General features: G+C 38.4%; 1 protein-coding gene across 1 annotated transcript in view; it reads right to left on the minus strand.

The window, feature by feature from the left end:
• Positions 1-17730, minus strand: part of LOC140157477 (BRCA1-associated RING domain protein 1-like) — a 30346-nt gene that overhangs the window by 9295 nt on the left and 3321 nt on the right. The window contains exons 3-7 of the mRNA XM_072180683.1: positions 16456-17650; positions 15559-15639; positions 14509-14681; positions 14140-14288; positions 12294-12479 (exon numbers count right to left, since the gene is read on the minus strand). Coding sequence (XP_072036784.1) covers positions 12294-12479; positions 14140-14288; positions 14509-14681; positions 15559-15639; positions 16456-17650 — 1784 coding nt within the window. The remainder of the gene's footprint in view (positions 1-12293; positions 12480-14139; positions 14289-14508; positions 14682-15558; positions 15640-16455; positions 17651-17730) is intronic.

Raw genomic sequence — 17730 nt, forward strand, 5'->3', positions numbered from 1 at the left:
AAAAAGTCGGGAATAAAAAATAAAAAAATCGCATTTCGCATTAGGCGCGTGAAAGTCGATTCCGAGTTTATCGTCCCCCGCCCGCGTCACTTTTTGGACACCAAAAACACCCGCGTCAAATTTTCAAAAATGCCAACATAATTCATTATTTTCAAAGTATCAGTGTTTTCACCAGTTTTAGCAATTGGAAACATATATTTTTGTTTGTAAAACATATAACTTGGAACCCAAACCAGGCTCTTTTCTAACTTTTCTAGTCCCTATTCATATAAAAACATGTTTATAAATAACATGCATGAGTGCGGCTTTAAATCAACACGCACTTTAGGTCAATAATGAAATCTGATGAAATAATGAAAATGAAAAAGTCACCTCACCAACCTGGGAAAAAAAGGGACGATAAACTCGGAATTGACTTTCATGGGCCTTATTTTTTTTTTTTTAATTTCTCGTGAGCTTTGAGACAAACTTTTTTTTTGCCTTACATCGTTTTAAAATGACGTTCACATTGATCCAAAATTTGGTATTTTCAAAGTATGTCGCTATTTTTCTTTAAATTATCTATTTTTTCTTTCTTTTTATTCTCGGTGCGAATATAATAGCTTATAATAACATGTCTTCCAACTAGGTCACCATGATGGTCGTTCGGCTATGGCTACTACCAGCTGATCGACCCAGGGCCGCGCCGGTCGCAATTTGGATAGGGGTGTGTTCGGGGTGTGTATCACGATCATCCAATCACAGGTCCCGTTTCTCAAGAGATCGTAAACAAACTAAAAATAGATTGTTGGCAATAAGCCAAACACCTGTGCATTTGCTGATGTTTGGAAATGGTTGTACAGATGAAAAGTAATAATTAAGTGTCAATTCTAACTTTGAACCATTATGTTACTTATTTAGACCTATATATCTGCTGGATTTCTCAAATAAAATAATTATTTTTTGTCTCGCCTAAACTTTGTTCAGGATGGGACTTAGTAATCACTATTTCTGTCTGTGGGCGGGGTGTTGGTGTGTGTGTGTGTGTGGGAGGGTGGATATATGTGTGTATCTGGGGAACCGTAAGACCTACGGAGACGCTGCTTGGTGGGAGGAATGATATCCAAGTTTGCTCCGTAACCGTATGTTTTCTGTAAAAAATATGCAAATTAACATAGCTAATTTGCATAATTTATGCGAAAATCAGCGTAAATTGATACTGGTAGCGGAGTTTGTGGCCAGACTATCTCAAGATCCGCTGGGCGAATGGTAACGAATTCTGGTGGCAGGTATGATACACACCTGCTGATCACCTGATTAGTTTTTCGGCGAAAATTGTGCGAATTTAGTTGTTAATTTGCATAATTTATGCGGAATGCTTTTACAAATATGGTAGGAAATCTGAAGAAATCCGCCTTGTGGAGCTGTATCTGGGGATATGATGATGCTATGATGATGAAACTTGGTAGAGGGTAGCATGACCAGAGGATCTGATTTGATTTTCTGTGCAAAATATGGTAATTAAATACCTAATTTGCATAAGTTATGCATAACATGCAAAAACCTATTCTCAGAGACTAGGGGTCGCACATTCTTCAAACTTGGTGGGTGGGTGGGTGCATCTTGACCCTAGACAGAACAAGTTCGCATTGGTTAGTGGGTCAACATCACCCAAGGTTTTTAGGGTCATCTGAGGTCAAATTACTAAAACTGTCGTATGGGCACGAAACTTGGTGGACACAGTTAACATTTAGAGTCAAATTTTCGGAAGGTCATTTCGGGGTCATCCGAGGTCACCGAGGGGTCATCTGAGGTCAAAATACTAAAAACTGTCGTATGGGCACGAAATTTGGTGGGTACAGTCAACATTTAGAGTCAAATTGTCGGAAGGTAAATTCGGGGTCATCTGAGGTCATTAGGGGCCAAATATGAGGTTAATTCGGTCAGAAACCATATACAGGCATCAACATGGGGGGGTAATTGTATTGTAGTTCTGAGAAAATCATTAAAAAAAATTAAGGATGTTGCACTTTAATGTCTGCCCAATGATGAAAAAAAATAGGTTTTTTTTATGTCTTTGTAGGCAAAAAATATTAGGAAAAAGTCACTTTTATACAAGTCCCACTTTCAAAAACCGCCCAGTCCACTTTTTCCAAATCACCCCCCCCCCCTTGTTTCATTTGATTAAGAACATTTCTATCACTGTTTTACCAAGAAAAAAAGAACCATATTTCCACAGTCATACTGAAAATTACGGAAATACCAAGGGGCCACAAATTAGGACCCGAACATGCTACAGATGTCAACTTTCCTGGTGGAACAAAGGTTAAAATTGATCTCTTCCGTGATCTGCAAATAACTCAATTTCAACAAAATCTAAATAATACCCGCCCCTTCCTTACCCATGCATGATCTGTCGTGTTTCATTTATAATTCTAAATAAACAAGTATGTAATAAAACTTCGAGTCCATAACTATCATCCCATGCAGGGATTTCCCGTGTTTTGAAAGGAGCACCGGTATGCGATGGACTCCGTGGTGCTTTTCCCGGAGTTTTTTACCTGGTAGTGGGTGTGTTGGTGTGTGTGTGTGGGGGGGGGGTAGTCTTCGTCATATAATTGAAAGTGTATAATTCCTTTTGAATTGTTTTATTAATGAAAGGAATATGAGTGCAAACTCGAAATATTTTACTTTGGTGCTCAAACGTATCATCAGGTTAGCATGTGTGTGATAATCTTATAACGATCAGCTTTTAAAGTTTTTTTTTTTTGGGGGGTACAATTTTCTGTCATGAGGTGGCTGCATATAGGCCCATTAGAATTACAGGTGCCTACAGATAAAAACCTGAAAACCCCGACTACCATGCAAGCACGAAGTTGAGATTTCCACATTTGGTGCTTTCACCAAACATCATACATGGTGTCAAGATCCTATCCATTTTTTTTGATATAAAATTACAGTTCCAAGTGAATAGGCCTACTGACCATTTCGATGAAGATTATATCTAGTACATCATCGTACGTGCATCCAAAAGAAAAAAAAAAAAAAAACTTTTTCGTTCTTCCTTTTACTACTAGTCAGAATATTTCAAATATAGCACCATTGACCAAGGTCTGCCCACCCCGAAGTATGACAAATATCTCTATACCCCTGCCCTGGTATTTCAGTTCGCAAGCTGATGCATGGGTTTCTGCAACATTTTAGGGATGGTAGGCTAATACCAAAAAGAATTAAGTGTGTGTAGGCCCATGTGATATTTCCAATTCCAGTCAAGGTCGAGCCACGTAGGCCTCTGCAGAAGTAAATTTGATTGAGCGCAAAATCTAAATTTTTGCCTTTAGCGCTCATGCACGTGAAACCGAGTCGATATGTGCAAGACGTTTGGTGTGTGCGTTGTGCGTTGGGGTGTGTGCATGATCAGTGGTGGCCCTATAATCTTTTTCGGGATGGGGGTGCCTAAAATTTACATTATTTTTTTACTTAAAAAGTTAAATTTTTCAAATAAGCTTCTTCATTTCATTTGTTTATAAATCAAAGCTCAATTCCATCACCCCTGTTCTTTCAATTCGCAATTTGCAATCTGGTGCATAGGTTTCTGTCCCATTTTAGGACATACCGAAAAGAATTAAACATTCCGAGCTAGAGGGTGTGTATAGGCCTATGTGATATCTCTAATTCTATTTTCAAGATCGAGCCACGTTATCGTTATAGGCCCAGGGTTCGGTTTTTGCCGGCAAAGTGGCAAAAACTGACATATAGTCACTCAAATATTAAAAAGTGACACAGAAAGCTCATAAACAATAACACACAACTTTTAATGAATCATTCAACATATTTTTTGTCTCATCAAGTCCTTAAACTGAAAAAGTTTTGAATTTGATTCATGCCACATTTCGATTAAATGCACATGAGCAATGAAACTGAAAACGTATGCCTTTAATATCTTAATATATTGCTTATAATTACAAAATCTGGCCTTTTTACACTTGGGAACTTATTTTTGTAACTTAATGAGATGAAAAAACTGACCTATAAATCACGCCGGCAAAAACTGTTTTTGCCAAGTGGTTAAAACCGCGGTTTTTTCCACCTGCGGCAAAAACCTGCGAACCCTGTGTAGGCCCCTGCAGAAGTAAACATGAGCGCAAAATCAAGATTTTAAACTTTAGCGCCCATGCACGTGAAACCGAGTCGATGTGCAAGACGTTTGGTGTTTTGTAGAAGGTGGGTGTGGGAGGTAATCTTCGTCATATAATTGAAATTGTAGAAATCACATACTTATTTCCTTTTGAGTTGTTTCAGTGGCGTACCGTGGCCGCTCCTACCCCGGGGGCTTAAACAGGAACCCGCTTGCCCAGTTCTCCACAGAAGAACTGACAATACACCTGTTACTTTGATGACAGGCAGAACAGAATTAACATGGATAAATTTTAACCTTGACTAATTCCCCAAGGAACTTGAACCAAAAGTGGGGCTTTCACTTTAAGAAAATTCAATTTTACTGCCCCTTCCTCAACAGCACGAAAAGGTTGACACATTTCTTTTTTGGTGGCTTGAAAAAGTGAAGAGCAAATAAAAAAATTATTATTGCCGCTCCTTTTTCCGCCACCCCTTCGTTTGCCGCTCCTTCTTTTTGGCCGCCCACTGCTTTTACCCCGGGGGCTGGCGCTCCCAAAGCCCCCCTCCAAAAAAACTATGCGCACATGTGTTTTATGGATGAAAGGAATTTGAGCGCAAACTCGAAATATTGTACTTTGGTGCTCAAACGTGTATTATCGGGTTAGCGTGTGTGTGATCTTGTATGTTTGGTTTTTTCAATTTTCTGTCATGAGGTTCGAGCAAATAGGCCTAAGGTTTTTTCTAAATTCTGATTAGAATTAAGGTGCCTACCAATAAAAAGCCGGAAACCGCGGCTTGTTGATAAATTACAGTTCCAGTTAAAAAGGCCTACATACCATTTCAACGAAGATTCTACCTAGTACATCATTGTATGTGTATACATCCAACAGGAAAAACTTGGGTTTTTTTTTCTCGTTTCTTCTTTTCACTATTTCAAATATAGTATTAGTAGCATTGACTGTACTGTCACACCCCGTAGTGTCACAAATCTCTCTACCCCTTGCCCATGTTGCCCTTGGTCTTTCAGTTTAGCAGGATTATGCATAGTTATCTGCCACCATTTTGGGGATGGTAGGCTAATACCAAAAATAATTACAAATTCAGGGACCTGGGAGAGTACGTGTAGGCCTATATGGTCCCGGGTATATGGTATCTACAATTCTAATCAAGATCGAGCCGCGCCAGCTTCTGCAGAAGTAAATTCAAGCGCAAAATCTAAATTTTTGACTTCAGCGCCTACACGCGAAACTTTAGTCGCCTGGGGGGGCGTTGGTGTGTGTGCATGATCAGTGGTGGCATCATCGTCTTTTTGGTTTTGGAGGGCCTGACTCACCCTATGAATGGATGACCCCCGGGGATGGTGCGTCACATGTTTAATGTGCGCCAGATTTTACTATACCATGACACACCCATGCGTCTAAACTATGACAGACTTTTTGCCGACAATGATTGTACGTCTGTCAAAATTATTATGATGCACATTTCTTGAAAAATAAAAAAACACTGAAATATAAAAAAAAATATGATGCACTATTCGTTGATTTAGTCCTCTTGACGCACATCCAACATGGTTCAGCTTGCCAACTTTTATGGATTTTCCATATCATTTGTCCGGAAAACTTAAATACGGGATTACGTTTTTCCCAACAAAATACGGATTTGCGATCGCTAAAATTGTCTTTAAAATCCTTGAAATGTCTTTAAATTTTGTAGGTGAACAGTCAAAATGTATACTGAATGCAGAGCATCATTTTCGGCACTTTTTTCTTGTTATAATTGAAGTTTGAAATGTTTTCGTCCGAGTTTTCCATTGTTTTTCGTTTAACACATAAGAAAATGTGCGATGTGACTACGATTGCATGCAGCTGAGCTAAAAATAGCGCTAAAAATCAATTCATGTGCATGAAGCCAACATAAATGCACTGTGAGAACTCTATTTTTGCATAAATTGAAAATAATGCTTTGTAATTGATTACGAGAAGTGAAAACATACACTGTACCATGAGATGTTCATCGCCATTTTCATCATCATGTTCAATATCCCGTTTCCCCAGGCCCAAATTTTGAAACCTAGGAGTCTGCTATGATAGTTTTGTTTTAATTTCATCTCGTCAAATGAAAATCCCTGCAATAAAATGATGACAAAGTATACTTTAAGCTTATATTTCTTGATTTTCCGAACGCTGTATTTTAATTAACAAAATTAAAAATCGTCCATGATTTTGTATTAGTTACCGTGACAATCCATTGCTGTTAATTTTTGCCGATTTTAATTCCTTTCTGATTTATTCCACGTGCGTATCTTTTGTTTCCCAATCATGCTCAAGATTACGCATGCATGGATCAAGAAATACCACCACGTTTCATTCACAAATTATATTTTAAACACGGTCCTCTGTTTGGCGAGTTTCAAAACAATCATGCAATATTGGTGGAAAGTTCCCCTATGAATCTGACCCCAAACTAATCGAACCAATTAGATCACAGTATTAACATCACACCACTCCACGCCATACATAAATTCTGCCAGTCACATTTCCCCAATATGAAATTTTTTAAAAGTAAAATTTCAATTTTAATTTTACTTCATTAAAGTTTGGCGGAGGCGGGGTTCGAACTCACGGCGGCGGACTGCTTTGGACACACTATAAACCCATCAGCGCCTTAGACCACTCGGCTACTTGTCTTGTTGGAATTCATTTGGAACTTATTCGAAGATATAATCGCAACTTCAACATAGGCCTACCACGTGACAAGCAAAGGCAGAAAACGTACCATATTTTGGAATTATATTTCAAATAAAAACATTTATGTGTATTATTAGCGCTCAATTGTTGTTAACTGCGTGTTTTATACAAAAAAAATCAACGATAAGCATGATAACTGGGCGTCTATATGGACAATATATTATATCGATTTTGACACGTGCTTGTGTCTCAGTACATTTCCATGGTCAGTAAAATACTATAGAGAAAAACCTACCATTTTTCTTGTATACACGTTCGATGTTTTTATCAATTACATAAAAAATCCATTTTAGACCCCAAATGTTTCTTCGGGAAATAAAAGATTAGAATACCATAAAAACGAAACAGTAATCTTTTGCCGGGTCTAATGTTATTTATACATAGCTTTTTTAACGTTTTTTCTATCTTTATTCTTGCTCAATTAAAAAAATATTTTGGCGTATATAAAATTTAAATAAAATTCTCTGCTTCATAAACGACCTCAAATATGCCACAATTGGGTATCATGAATAGTTATATATGATGTGCAGTTAATATTCATATTTTCTTTTATACAGAGGATGCTTCAGTTTTGACAGGAAAAATATTTTCTTGAAAACCCTCTCACTCGGTTATTTCAAAACAGTAACCACGCTTCCCTAGAATGTGCAATAATTTAGCATTAAAATTTTTCTTATTCTAACAGCAAGCGTTTCTAGAATGAATTTTGGCGAAATGTGGTGTATATTAACATGTTGACGACAGCTCCATTCATAAAATGATAATTAGGTGAACGTCTTTCCTACATTGTGATTGGTTGCATTACTTGCAAGTACGGCAGCAGACATCTGCACAAAGGTGCACCGCCACATGTTTCAACCACATCTGACATTGTTTACAAACTCGATCCCTCGATGAATTCAATGTTGGCACCGTTCCATCAACTGTTGCCATGGTAATTGGTTTTAGGGATGCACCATTAAGATCGGGGAAGGGAGTAGTGCCTGGCTAATATTTTTCTTCTTCAATATTCGCGTTTTATTGTAAGTTTATTGTAATTGCAGTGGGGGAGGGAATATAATTACTTTCCCAGTATGTTATAAATAAACAATCACAAATCACTAAAACGCGAACGATAAATGATAATAAAAGTAATATAAAAAACCTGGGCGATTTACCGTGGCGAAAAAAAAAAAAAAAAAAGATAAAACCAAACAAAACACTTCGCAGACTTTTTCAAGGGGAGCAAGGCAACTTTAAAAGGGGGGGCGCTAAAAATCTAATATTAGTTCACCAGCATCCCACGTGCACGGGAGAGGGCAATACTTCTCATGGGGGCAGCTTCCACCTCCCCTCTTGGCTACACCAAAGGATTTTCTTTAGTTGTTACTCATTTTTAGTGGGCGAAATACTGATCCGCTTTTTGGTCAATCGCAATCTCAAATAATTATTGTATTTGAGAAATCTTGGGAGATCAAAAAAGTCATCAATACGACCCTTTCTCAACATCAGCAAATAATTAGGGACGCACCATTAGATTCTCAGGGTGGGGTAGGAAGTTTTTCAAAAAAAAAAATTTTCTTCCCCCGACCCCAACTTCCTACCCCCCCCTCCTGAGTATCAAATGGTGCGTCCCTTACACAGGTGTTTTGGCTGATTGCCAACGATCTATTTTTAGTTTGTTTACGATATCTCTTGAGTGACTTGTGATTGGATGTTCGTGATACACGCCCCGAACACACCCATCCAAATCGCGCCCGGTCCTGGGTCGACAGCTATCAAATTGCCATAGCCGCATGGTGACCTAGTTTTAACAAAGTATTCTAGCCAGGGGAGAAAATGCAGATTTGCATCTTGAAAAAGGGTATTTTAAAAGAAAAACAGCGATGAATTTTCACAAAATTATGGATGATTGTTATCGTAAATTTAATATATTGTAATAAATATTATAGCATAAAAAAATAAGTATTTCATCTTCATATCATTTGTTATCACATTAATAATCATCACCATCGTCATCATGATCATCATACCAATTTATGTATTTTCGTCTCACCTCCATAAATGAGCGAGTTATTGACATTGTTAACCACATCGTCACACTGTACAGGAGCACGGATCGATATAATCTAGGCCTCATGCAGGTCAAGTCGGGGGTCAAGTGGGTATACACTTTCTCAGTTTTATTGTTACTACTACTACTTTGTACAACAGTACATGGACATTGATCTCGAAAGATGTGTTTACGGTGTTTTTTTCCTAACCATATCGGCCCCGGGATCGGACCATCAGAGCAGATTGAAGAATATTTATATTCCTGGAACTGGAACTAGGAAGCTTAACGGAAGATGTTTGCTTTAGAACTTGGTAGGACAACTCGCAAGAATTCGACCACGCGCGGTGAAGACGGGATCTTTCCTCCGGGCTTTCTTCCTCCATCCATCCAGACACGATTGAAAGATGCTAGATGGTCATCGTGTGCACGATGGAGGTCTAGATTGGATTGTTCGAGTTGATGCCGTTGTCAAATTGTTCGCTGCTGCTGGAATCTGTAAAATTGGAAATAAAATGTGTCAACATGAACATGCAGTCATTTGATCATGGAGGGGAATAAAATCCCGATCATCAATATTCTTATGCATGCATTTAGTGGAATTATACAAAATCTCCAGAGAAATACGTTATACTTTTATAATAATATTTTGAGGAGAAATGTGGATCTTCTAGGCCACAGAAGGCCGAACTTTTAAAAAAATCTTAAAATGAAAACTCAAATATCACGAAAGACAAACGAACCCAGGATTAATACGATGATGATGCTGCTCAACAAGATCGAGCATGGTAAGTTCTATATCAAGATTGCAAGAGTACAATCTAGTAATATTTGGCTAGGCCCTATGTAATTTAATATTCATCATATCATCATTGTGATTTCGAATTTGACTAATTTTAAACGCATATAGGCCTACATCTTTATACTCTGTAATTATATAGACCTATTTTACTTAAAATATTTTCTCATGCTTCATTTTTGTTACCTTCGTTCGGTCGTTTTTAAAAAGAACGATCTACTTTTTCCAAAAAATAATCAAAGCATCCAAAAAATATTCAAAGCATCATAGTTAAATCATGTAGGTTATATTCGCCGGCCATGTGAATGTTTAGATTTTCCTAAATATTTAGTTCAATGGCTCGACAAGAAAACAATATTATTTCTGATCTTCCAGGATCCGTTCATGAACCTGTTTGTATTCTTACAAAACTTTGCAATGACTATCATTATTTAAAATTAAATCCCGTGCCCCCCGCCTAAAAACAAAACAAAAACAACAACAAACAAACATTGACAACACAAACTTTCACTGCCCTTGGAAGTCAAATGGTGTATCCGTATCGTGATGTGCATCGAAATTCAACAGTCAGGTGATGCGGTATACAACCATCCCCGTTTCGTCCGTGTCGTGCTGACCAATCGAATCCCGCTGCAATGCCGAATTGATTTGACAACAGCGAGAGTTTCCCGGTTTTTCCCCGGTTTCGAGCTGTTCTGTCGTAAGTTCTCGTTTTCCTCCCGCATATTTCCTGCATTGGTACGGGAATCTCTCACATTCCCCGTTTATATCTCTGTTGTTTCCTTCATTACCTGGTTTTATCATCATTTTACTCGTAGGGCGGTGATAATTTCCCGGAACTTCAGCAAACTCTGACACCGCAGAGGAATATATGGTTTTCCCGGGATGGTTTTACCGTTAGGTATTACCATCTGCAGTAATGTCGGTTTACATTTTGTTTCATACGCATAGGCCAAAGCATATTATCATGCTTGCAGCTCCATCGAAAATAAAACATCTCGCTAATTTAATAACTTCACATCTCATTGAAAAATTATCCGTTCATTCAGTCTTCAAAAACAGATTCCTATTATAAACTATTGCATACATAATTGCATATAGCCACCATTCCGAGTTTTAATATTCCGAATGTCCGACGATCATCATTCACGATCATGTATGTCTACAAAATTCACATCATAGGCTAACAAGCATAGGCCCTATTATTTATTTGAAATATTATTTGAAATATTATTTACATATCTACGAGAATGTTCATTTCCGATAAGCCTTGTTTAAAAGTTTAAAAAATAAAAATAAACATCGCAAATAATTTTACATCCGATTCTTACACTCAAGGCGTGGTGGCATAACTTTCAACCAGTGAAGCTGCGAAGAAAGAAATCTATTGCGCATGTGTGTTGAATGCACTCTATTTACTTCAGTTTGATTGGTTTAGCCACGCCGGCTCATCAAAGCATGACCCTTTCCCACCCTGCGACAAACATTGGAGACAGAGTACCGAGTATAAAATCTAGAAGTTTTTATTTGAGCGACGCTTGATTAAAATGCGTAGGCCTACTCGTCTACCCGAAGGTGCGTTCTTATACTACTTAATAATATTTAAAATAAAATAGATGTAGGAATTAGCAATAAGCCGATACGATTTAGTAATTGGTTAAGATGCGCCATGAAAAATCTGCACCTGATTGTGACTCAGGGGAAATCTCAGAGCCTTCAACATGTTCAACAAAGGGTTTTGGCCGGCTTTTGCGATCTGTTTTGTTATGATTCTCTATGATTATATTAGTTTATTATTTGCTTTTTATAGTAAAAACACAACGAAAATAACATAAATAAAAAATCTAGAAGCCTCAGTTGAGACTTTAGATACGGAGTAAAACAAATTAACTTGTTCAAAAGCCGGGTCCAAAATAGGATAAAAAAAAACACGGGAAAAAACATTCGGCGCGACCTTTCCGCCTAACGATTTTAATTGGACATGAATTTTCTCGCCTTGCCAATATGTTATTAATTCAACCATTATAAAATGGTGAAAATAAAGAACGGGTATGAATCTGAGACAAATACCCTAGTTTTTTTTCAGGTATGAATAAAATACGCACATGAAATTGTAACTTAATATAGGCCTACTATAAAAAGTTTTTACAGTGATACCATCATGATCATACTGTAAGGCTGGCTACACGTACGTTACGTAACATGACGGGATCGAGAGCAATGTACACATACGACCAAGTTGTGTTTTTCTAACGGTCCACCGTTAGATAAATGCACTTGAGTGCATTGTTGTATATTTAAGATAATGAGCTATGGACTGTGGCTGACATTCCCGGTTTCCCGCACAGTAAATTCTTTTGTTCTCCACACTTTTTAGATCCTGGTTAAGAACTTGCAGGATACCGGCGGGCACCCGCTAGGAGCCCACCGGGATTCTCGGTAAAATAGTGAAACAGGCATTAATTTTTTTTGATAGGGATATATATAGTGTGCATATTGGCATAACACAAACAGGCGCATGGCAAAACAATCCAGAGCCACACTATATCTCCTCTCATGCAAATATGGCAGAGTTGGTACTCTTTGAGTCTAACCTCTTTGCTCCCAATATACTTACATGTGAAATTGACCACCCATTTTCCTGTCAATATAGCTTGTAGGTACTTGATTGTACGCATGCAGACGCCCTCTGCAGTACACCCAGCTACCAAGTGTGTGATATCGGGGCGAAACTCGTTCACGACACGACCTTTGAGCAGTTTGGAGCAGGAGTCTAGCTTGGTTCGTTGGGACTTGTTCAATCCTGAAAAGAGTTTTGAAATAATATATCAATCATCATGAAATGAAATGAAATTTGTCAAGTGGTCGCATGTCATGAATTGGTCATCTTTTGTGTAACATAATGTTAAATGATAAAAATATCACCAATTTTGATTCACTTCAATACAACTTTTAATGGATACATTTTAGACCATTAAAAGTATATATTTCTGAAAAGCTTATATTACAAGGATGCCAAATCAACAAAGTGTAACATCATAATACAGGGTGGGTAAGAAATATACAGGGTGGAACATCAACAAAATTAGCATCTTTATTGTCATGGTAAACCCCATATTTTCTTTTTATGAAAGCTATGTAGCTCAAAATAAATATGGATTCAGAAAGACATTACATGGGCCCTTCAAACAAATTCGGAAGAAAGAGTTTGGTATCCCTTGCGTTAAACATACAGGGTGGTCAAAAATTGTAAAATAATTTTACAATTTGTATGACATTATCAATCAAAACTTTTTTCCTCCATGTCTGGCACTAAAACTAATAGCAAAATTGAATTCCTCATCAAATTTCCTTAAAAATATGTGTACTTTTAAATAAGCAGGGTGACTCAGGCAAGAGATAGGCCATTTAGAAATGTCGGAGCATTATGTGCATACTTTGTACAGTAACATATAGGGAAAATTGTCTTAATTAGCAATTAATTAGGCAATTAATTAGTTACATCTTTTGTTTCAGTTGATATACTATGAGGTAGATTTACAATCCAGGATGATATATGTGCAATTTGTGGTCCATGCTAGTTGTACTTTTTAAGATACAAAGGTTTGAAGTTTGCCATATTTTCACAATTTTGTGTACAACCCTATGGGGCTCACCCGCCCCGGCTCCTCCATTGACACATGTTACATATTGAAGTATAACTCTCAAAGTAGTTGTCCAATTGACTTGGGGATTTTTGTATTTGACAAAGAACATAATTATCTACAAAATGACACCAAACTTTCTAATATAAGTATCATACTTTTAGAATAAATCATACTTGAAGTGGGAAGAAAGCATTTTCATGTTACGGCTCCTCCATTTTTGGGTGACCTATTTGTGACATGCGACCAAGTGTCTCTTTTATCTATTTTTAATGGGTTTTTAATGGCCAATCAAGGTTCAAAATGCCTTTTTGATAACGATGGCTATTTTGACCAAATTCTTCAAGAAGTCGCCCTCTTATGAAGTTGTGCACTTTTTGCCATTGACAAATATTTTTCACTTAAAATAGTTTCTGAAATTAGGGGCCAAATCGCACTTAGCTACCCACTAGTACTTCATGGTTCAAAATGTAATACAAACCTGTGGTCAAGAAACTATATAGGTTGGTTTGCTGATGGATGGACTTTGAGAGCGATCACTGGGCTACTGGTCATCTGTGGTTTGGCACTGAGGGCCAGTGCTTTCAACTCATCCATCTTGGCATAGTAACCAGGAGAAAAGCCCTAACCCTAGTTATATACATTGATACATACCTGTGGTCAAGAAGACTGGCGGTTGGTCTATTGATGGATGAACTTTGAGAGCGGTCATTGGGCTACTGGTCACCTGTGGCTTGGTGCTGAGGGCTGCTTTCAATACATCGGTCTTGGCATATAATCACTAGGAATAAGGCCTTAGTCATATACATTGATACATACCTGTGGTCAAGAAGACTGGCGGCTGGTCTGTTGATGGATGAACTTTGAGAGCGGTCATTGGGCTACTGGTCACCTGTGGTTTGGTGCTGAGGGCTGCTTTCAACTCATCCGTCTTGGCATAATCACCAGGAGTAAGGCCATGCATATTTCTGTATAAACCAATGAAGTTACATTTGTTTCATTTTATTACAAATATTAAGCCCCGCTTTATCAATACAAACCAATGTCTTGTTAAAAATGTGATTTGATGACAATCTCTTAACATTTTACAGGTGATAATCACCATTTAAGGCACAAACTAAAAAAAATTCATAAGAAAAGAGATAAGATTGAGCTAACTTAATGGATAGACCACAACTTACTACATACCTGAGTTTCAGGGATGCTCCTCTTTCCACCAGTAGTTTTACAACATCCACTCTGTTATTGGTGACGGCATCATGCAGCGGTGAGTCATGCTCAAATCCTGGAGCGTTGATGAGGGCGCCATGGTCTAACAATAAAACAACACAGGCAGTGTGACCATGATTACAGGCTTCATGCTGTAGAAAAAAAAAGAAGACAGTAGATTTTGTGAATTTATCACAAATCTGATATAGACCTTTTCAAATCAAAGTTTTCCAAAGACAGCTGACGTTTGTTTATGATGAACCAAAAAATAACATTAAGTCATCACACAGCTGGTGGGTGCAGCACATACACTAAAAAATGCTTCACTGGCAAGCGCTTTTGTGTAGCTACATGTAGCTTACGCGATATTAGATTATTATGCTGTGTACGCCCTTGGCGCACATGACTTTACCAGGTTTGCCGAAAATTTCTGATGTTGATTTGAAAATTTAAAGGTCTAGTAACTCTTCATAAATGTATGTCTTTTGTTTATCCTCCTTCACTTTTGAACTTAACTGTAGGCATACAAAAAAAACCCTGTTTGATTGGCATTACCCGAACAACTCAAATATTTTTTCGAATTTTTGGGAATGGTACCTCTTGACACATGACCTGCAATCAACCATATGATTTTCAAACTTTCATACATGTAGGGTTGGTAGTTGACAGACAATAATACACTATACATATCAATCCTGTACTGTTAAAAGTACTAGTTTGTGAGAAATGCGGAGTGGTTCCTCAAGCTGTTAAATTTGGTTGGAGTTCTAACATTTTTCACTATGATCAGATGTACATGTAGCAGTGACGTGATCAGAGCAAATTGCATTAGGCACAGCTGCAAGTAGCTAGCAGATGCTCAAATCGCTGGCATACGCATGCACACACTAAAAGATGCTGCATAGATGCGCATGCGAAACAACTGCCTCTACGCGTTGACATCACTGCCACATCAGGGTGAAAAATATTATACATGTAGGATGTGTGATGGTTAGTAGAGATGAAATAGTCCATGACTTGCATTCTTACCAATGGCATCCATCCTGCGTTATCTTTGATGTTCGGATCTGCTCCATCTTTCAGAAGGTTCTCAACTTCTGCCGCATCACCCTAAATGAAAGAGAAACAGTAATGATGATACACTGATAACTCGGGGATTTAAATCATTCAAGATCAACTCTATTCTGCACAAATTTCTTGCTGTTGAACTTGTTTCTCTGACTAGGTTACGTTTGTTTCAGCATGAGTGAGAAAAAAGTATATTTCATTTCTCTGGTACTATTCCCAATTTTAAATTAAATCTACAAAATAGGAGCTAGCCTGGCAGAAGCAATGGTTTAACTGTGTTCTATTGCTCGGAAAATATAAAACAATCATGCTCAACTGTCGGTTTTCTGCCAAGGTACCGCAGGTCCACCGGCTGTTTAGTTTTGAAGGCAGCCCTTACACAGATAGCTTAGTCAATAGGCTCCGAATGATGGGGCTAATGGTTCCTAGGGTCATCACTAGGGTTATAGTGTCAAGGTTAATTGTGGTTTTCAGAACAGGGATGATGTTATCAACTTTAAAAGATGCCACTGCCATTAAACACTACTTCCTTTAATCATATCATATCACATCATACCCAGAGTAAACAGTTCCTTCACCAATGGGCAAAGTCCAGCATTGTTTGCCAATGAGTGCCATGCAATCATTCATTGATGAGAGGGACAAAATTGCTGCACCCATTTTGCGCCTGTCATGGTGTATTTTTCGAAGCACCTCTTCACAATGACATTATCTTTTGCGTGAACCGCAAAGGCACACAATGCCATGCGTGATAGTCGCAGACTGTAGAAAATGTGAGAATCTTAGTTCCATACAAAGTATGGGATTTTGCCTATTGGTGGAGGATCTGTTTACTCTATTATAAATCCTTGATCATACCTTTATAGCTGCAATATGAAGAGGCGTCTCTCCTCTGATGTTCCTCTTGGCCTGTTTACCAGGGGACAAGCCCTTGCTATCTCTTCTACCCGACATATTCTCCTTTCCCGCTGATGGCGATAAGGAATGCCTAGCTTTTTTACCAGCTGGGCTTACTTTTCTCTTTGTTTCAGTACTGGCGATACCAACATCACCACCAGGCCCTGGTGTATGTTCAGCGACATTACGAGAATCTGATAATAGCGACTTAGAAGTAGATACAGAGGTTTGTTCCACATCTGCTTGGCTGATCTGACTCTCATCAACCGTATCATCTTCAGTATCTACATCATCCCACATGCTATCGCTACCAGTATCCATACTCTCCACGCTACAAGCTGAAAGTTCCGCTGCTTTCCTCATCGCGTCAGAGTCTGTGTCCTCTACAAAAGAAACATGTCTGACCCCACCGCAACCTTTCCTCTTCTGTTTCCCGCTTTTTGTGAACTTTGAACTTTTGCTCCATTTTTTATTAGCAGCTGCTACCCGTCGGGCTCGGAGTACTTTTGGGTCAACGATTCTGGTTCTCTTCTTGACTGGTTTAGGCCTAGATGGGGATGCTATAAAGTCATAGATATTTTCTTCTACCGATCCTTGATCTGATGAGTCTGTGGTACACTCACTACTGGTACTGTTGCTCTGTTTAAAAGATTGAGTCCTACTCTTTGATTTGCATCGTGCTGGTGTTTTAACTCTCTTCTTAATGGACGCTTTTACGTTTTCTTCATTTTCATCAACAAACTTAACAATGCACGAGAGCTTTCCGTGCTTGCCGACGACAGTTTTTACCACTTTTTTGACGTGATGCTGCTGTGTAAAGAACTGCTGTGAGCCTTCAACTTCGGTTTTGTCACCGATCTTGATTTCCTCACTACCACCATGCTGGTAGTCATCTTGTAGTCCCTGGTTATCACCTTGAAGCCCACTGGGATCGGCAGAGTCATCATCATGCATCGCCTCATCTTGACTAGCCTCTTTCTCAGGCTCTGCAACATCACTTGCAGGAACATTGTTGTGGTTAGGATCTATGAGGCGACACATTTTGTTGTAGAGTTTGACCACATTGGCTAGTTCTCTTTTGACCTGCAGTTCTTTGGCCCACGCTGTCACATGACATGCTGGACATGTGTTGCCTACGTGATCTGCTACACACGATCTGTAAGTAGAAATGAAAGACTTGTTTAAAGTTTTTATCAAAGCCAAGGATTTAATTTCATGGGGTCAAAACCTCAATTC

The sequence above is a fragment of the Amphiura filiformis genome, chromosome 7, assembly GCF_039555335.1.
Source record: "Amphiura filiformis chromosome 7, Afil_fr2py, whole genome shotgun sequence".
NCBI lineage: Eukaryota > Metazoa > Echinodermata > Ophiuroidea > Amphilepidida > Amphiuridae > Amphiura > Amphiura filiformis.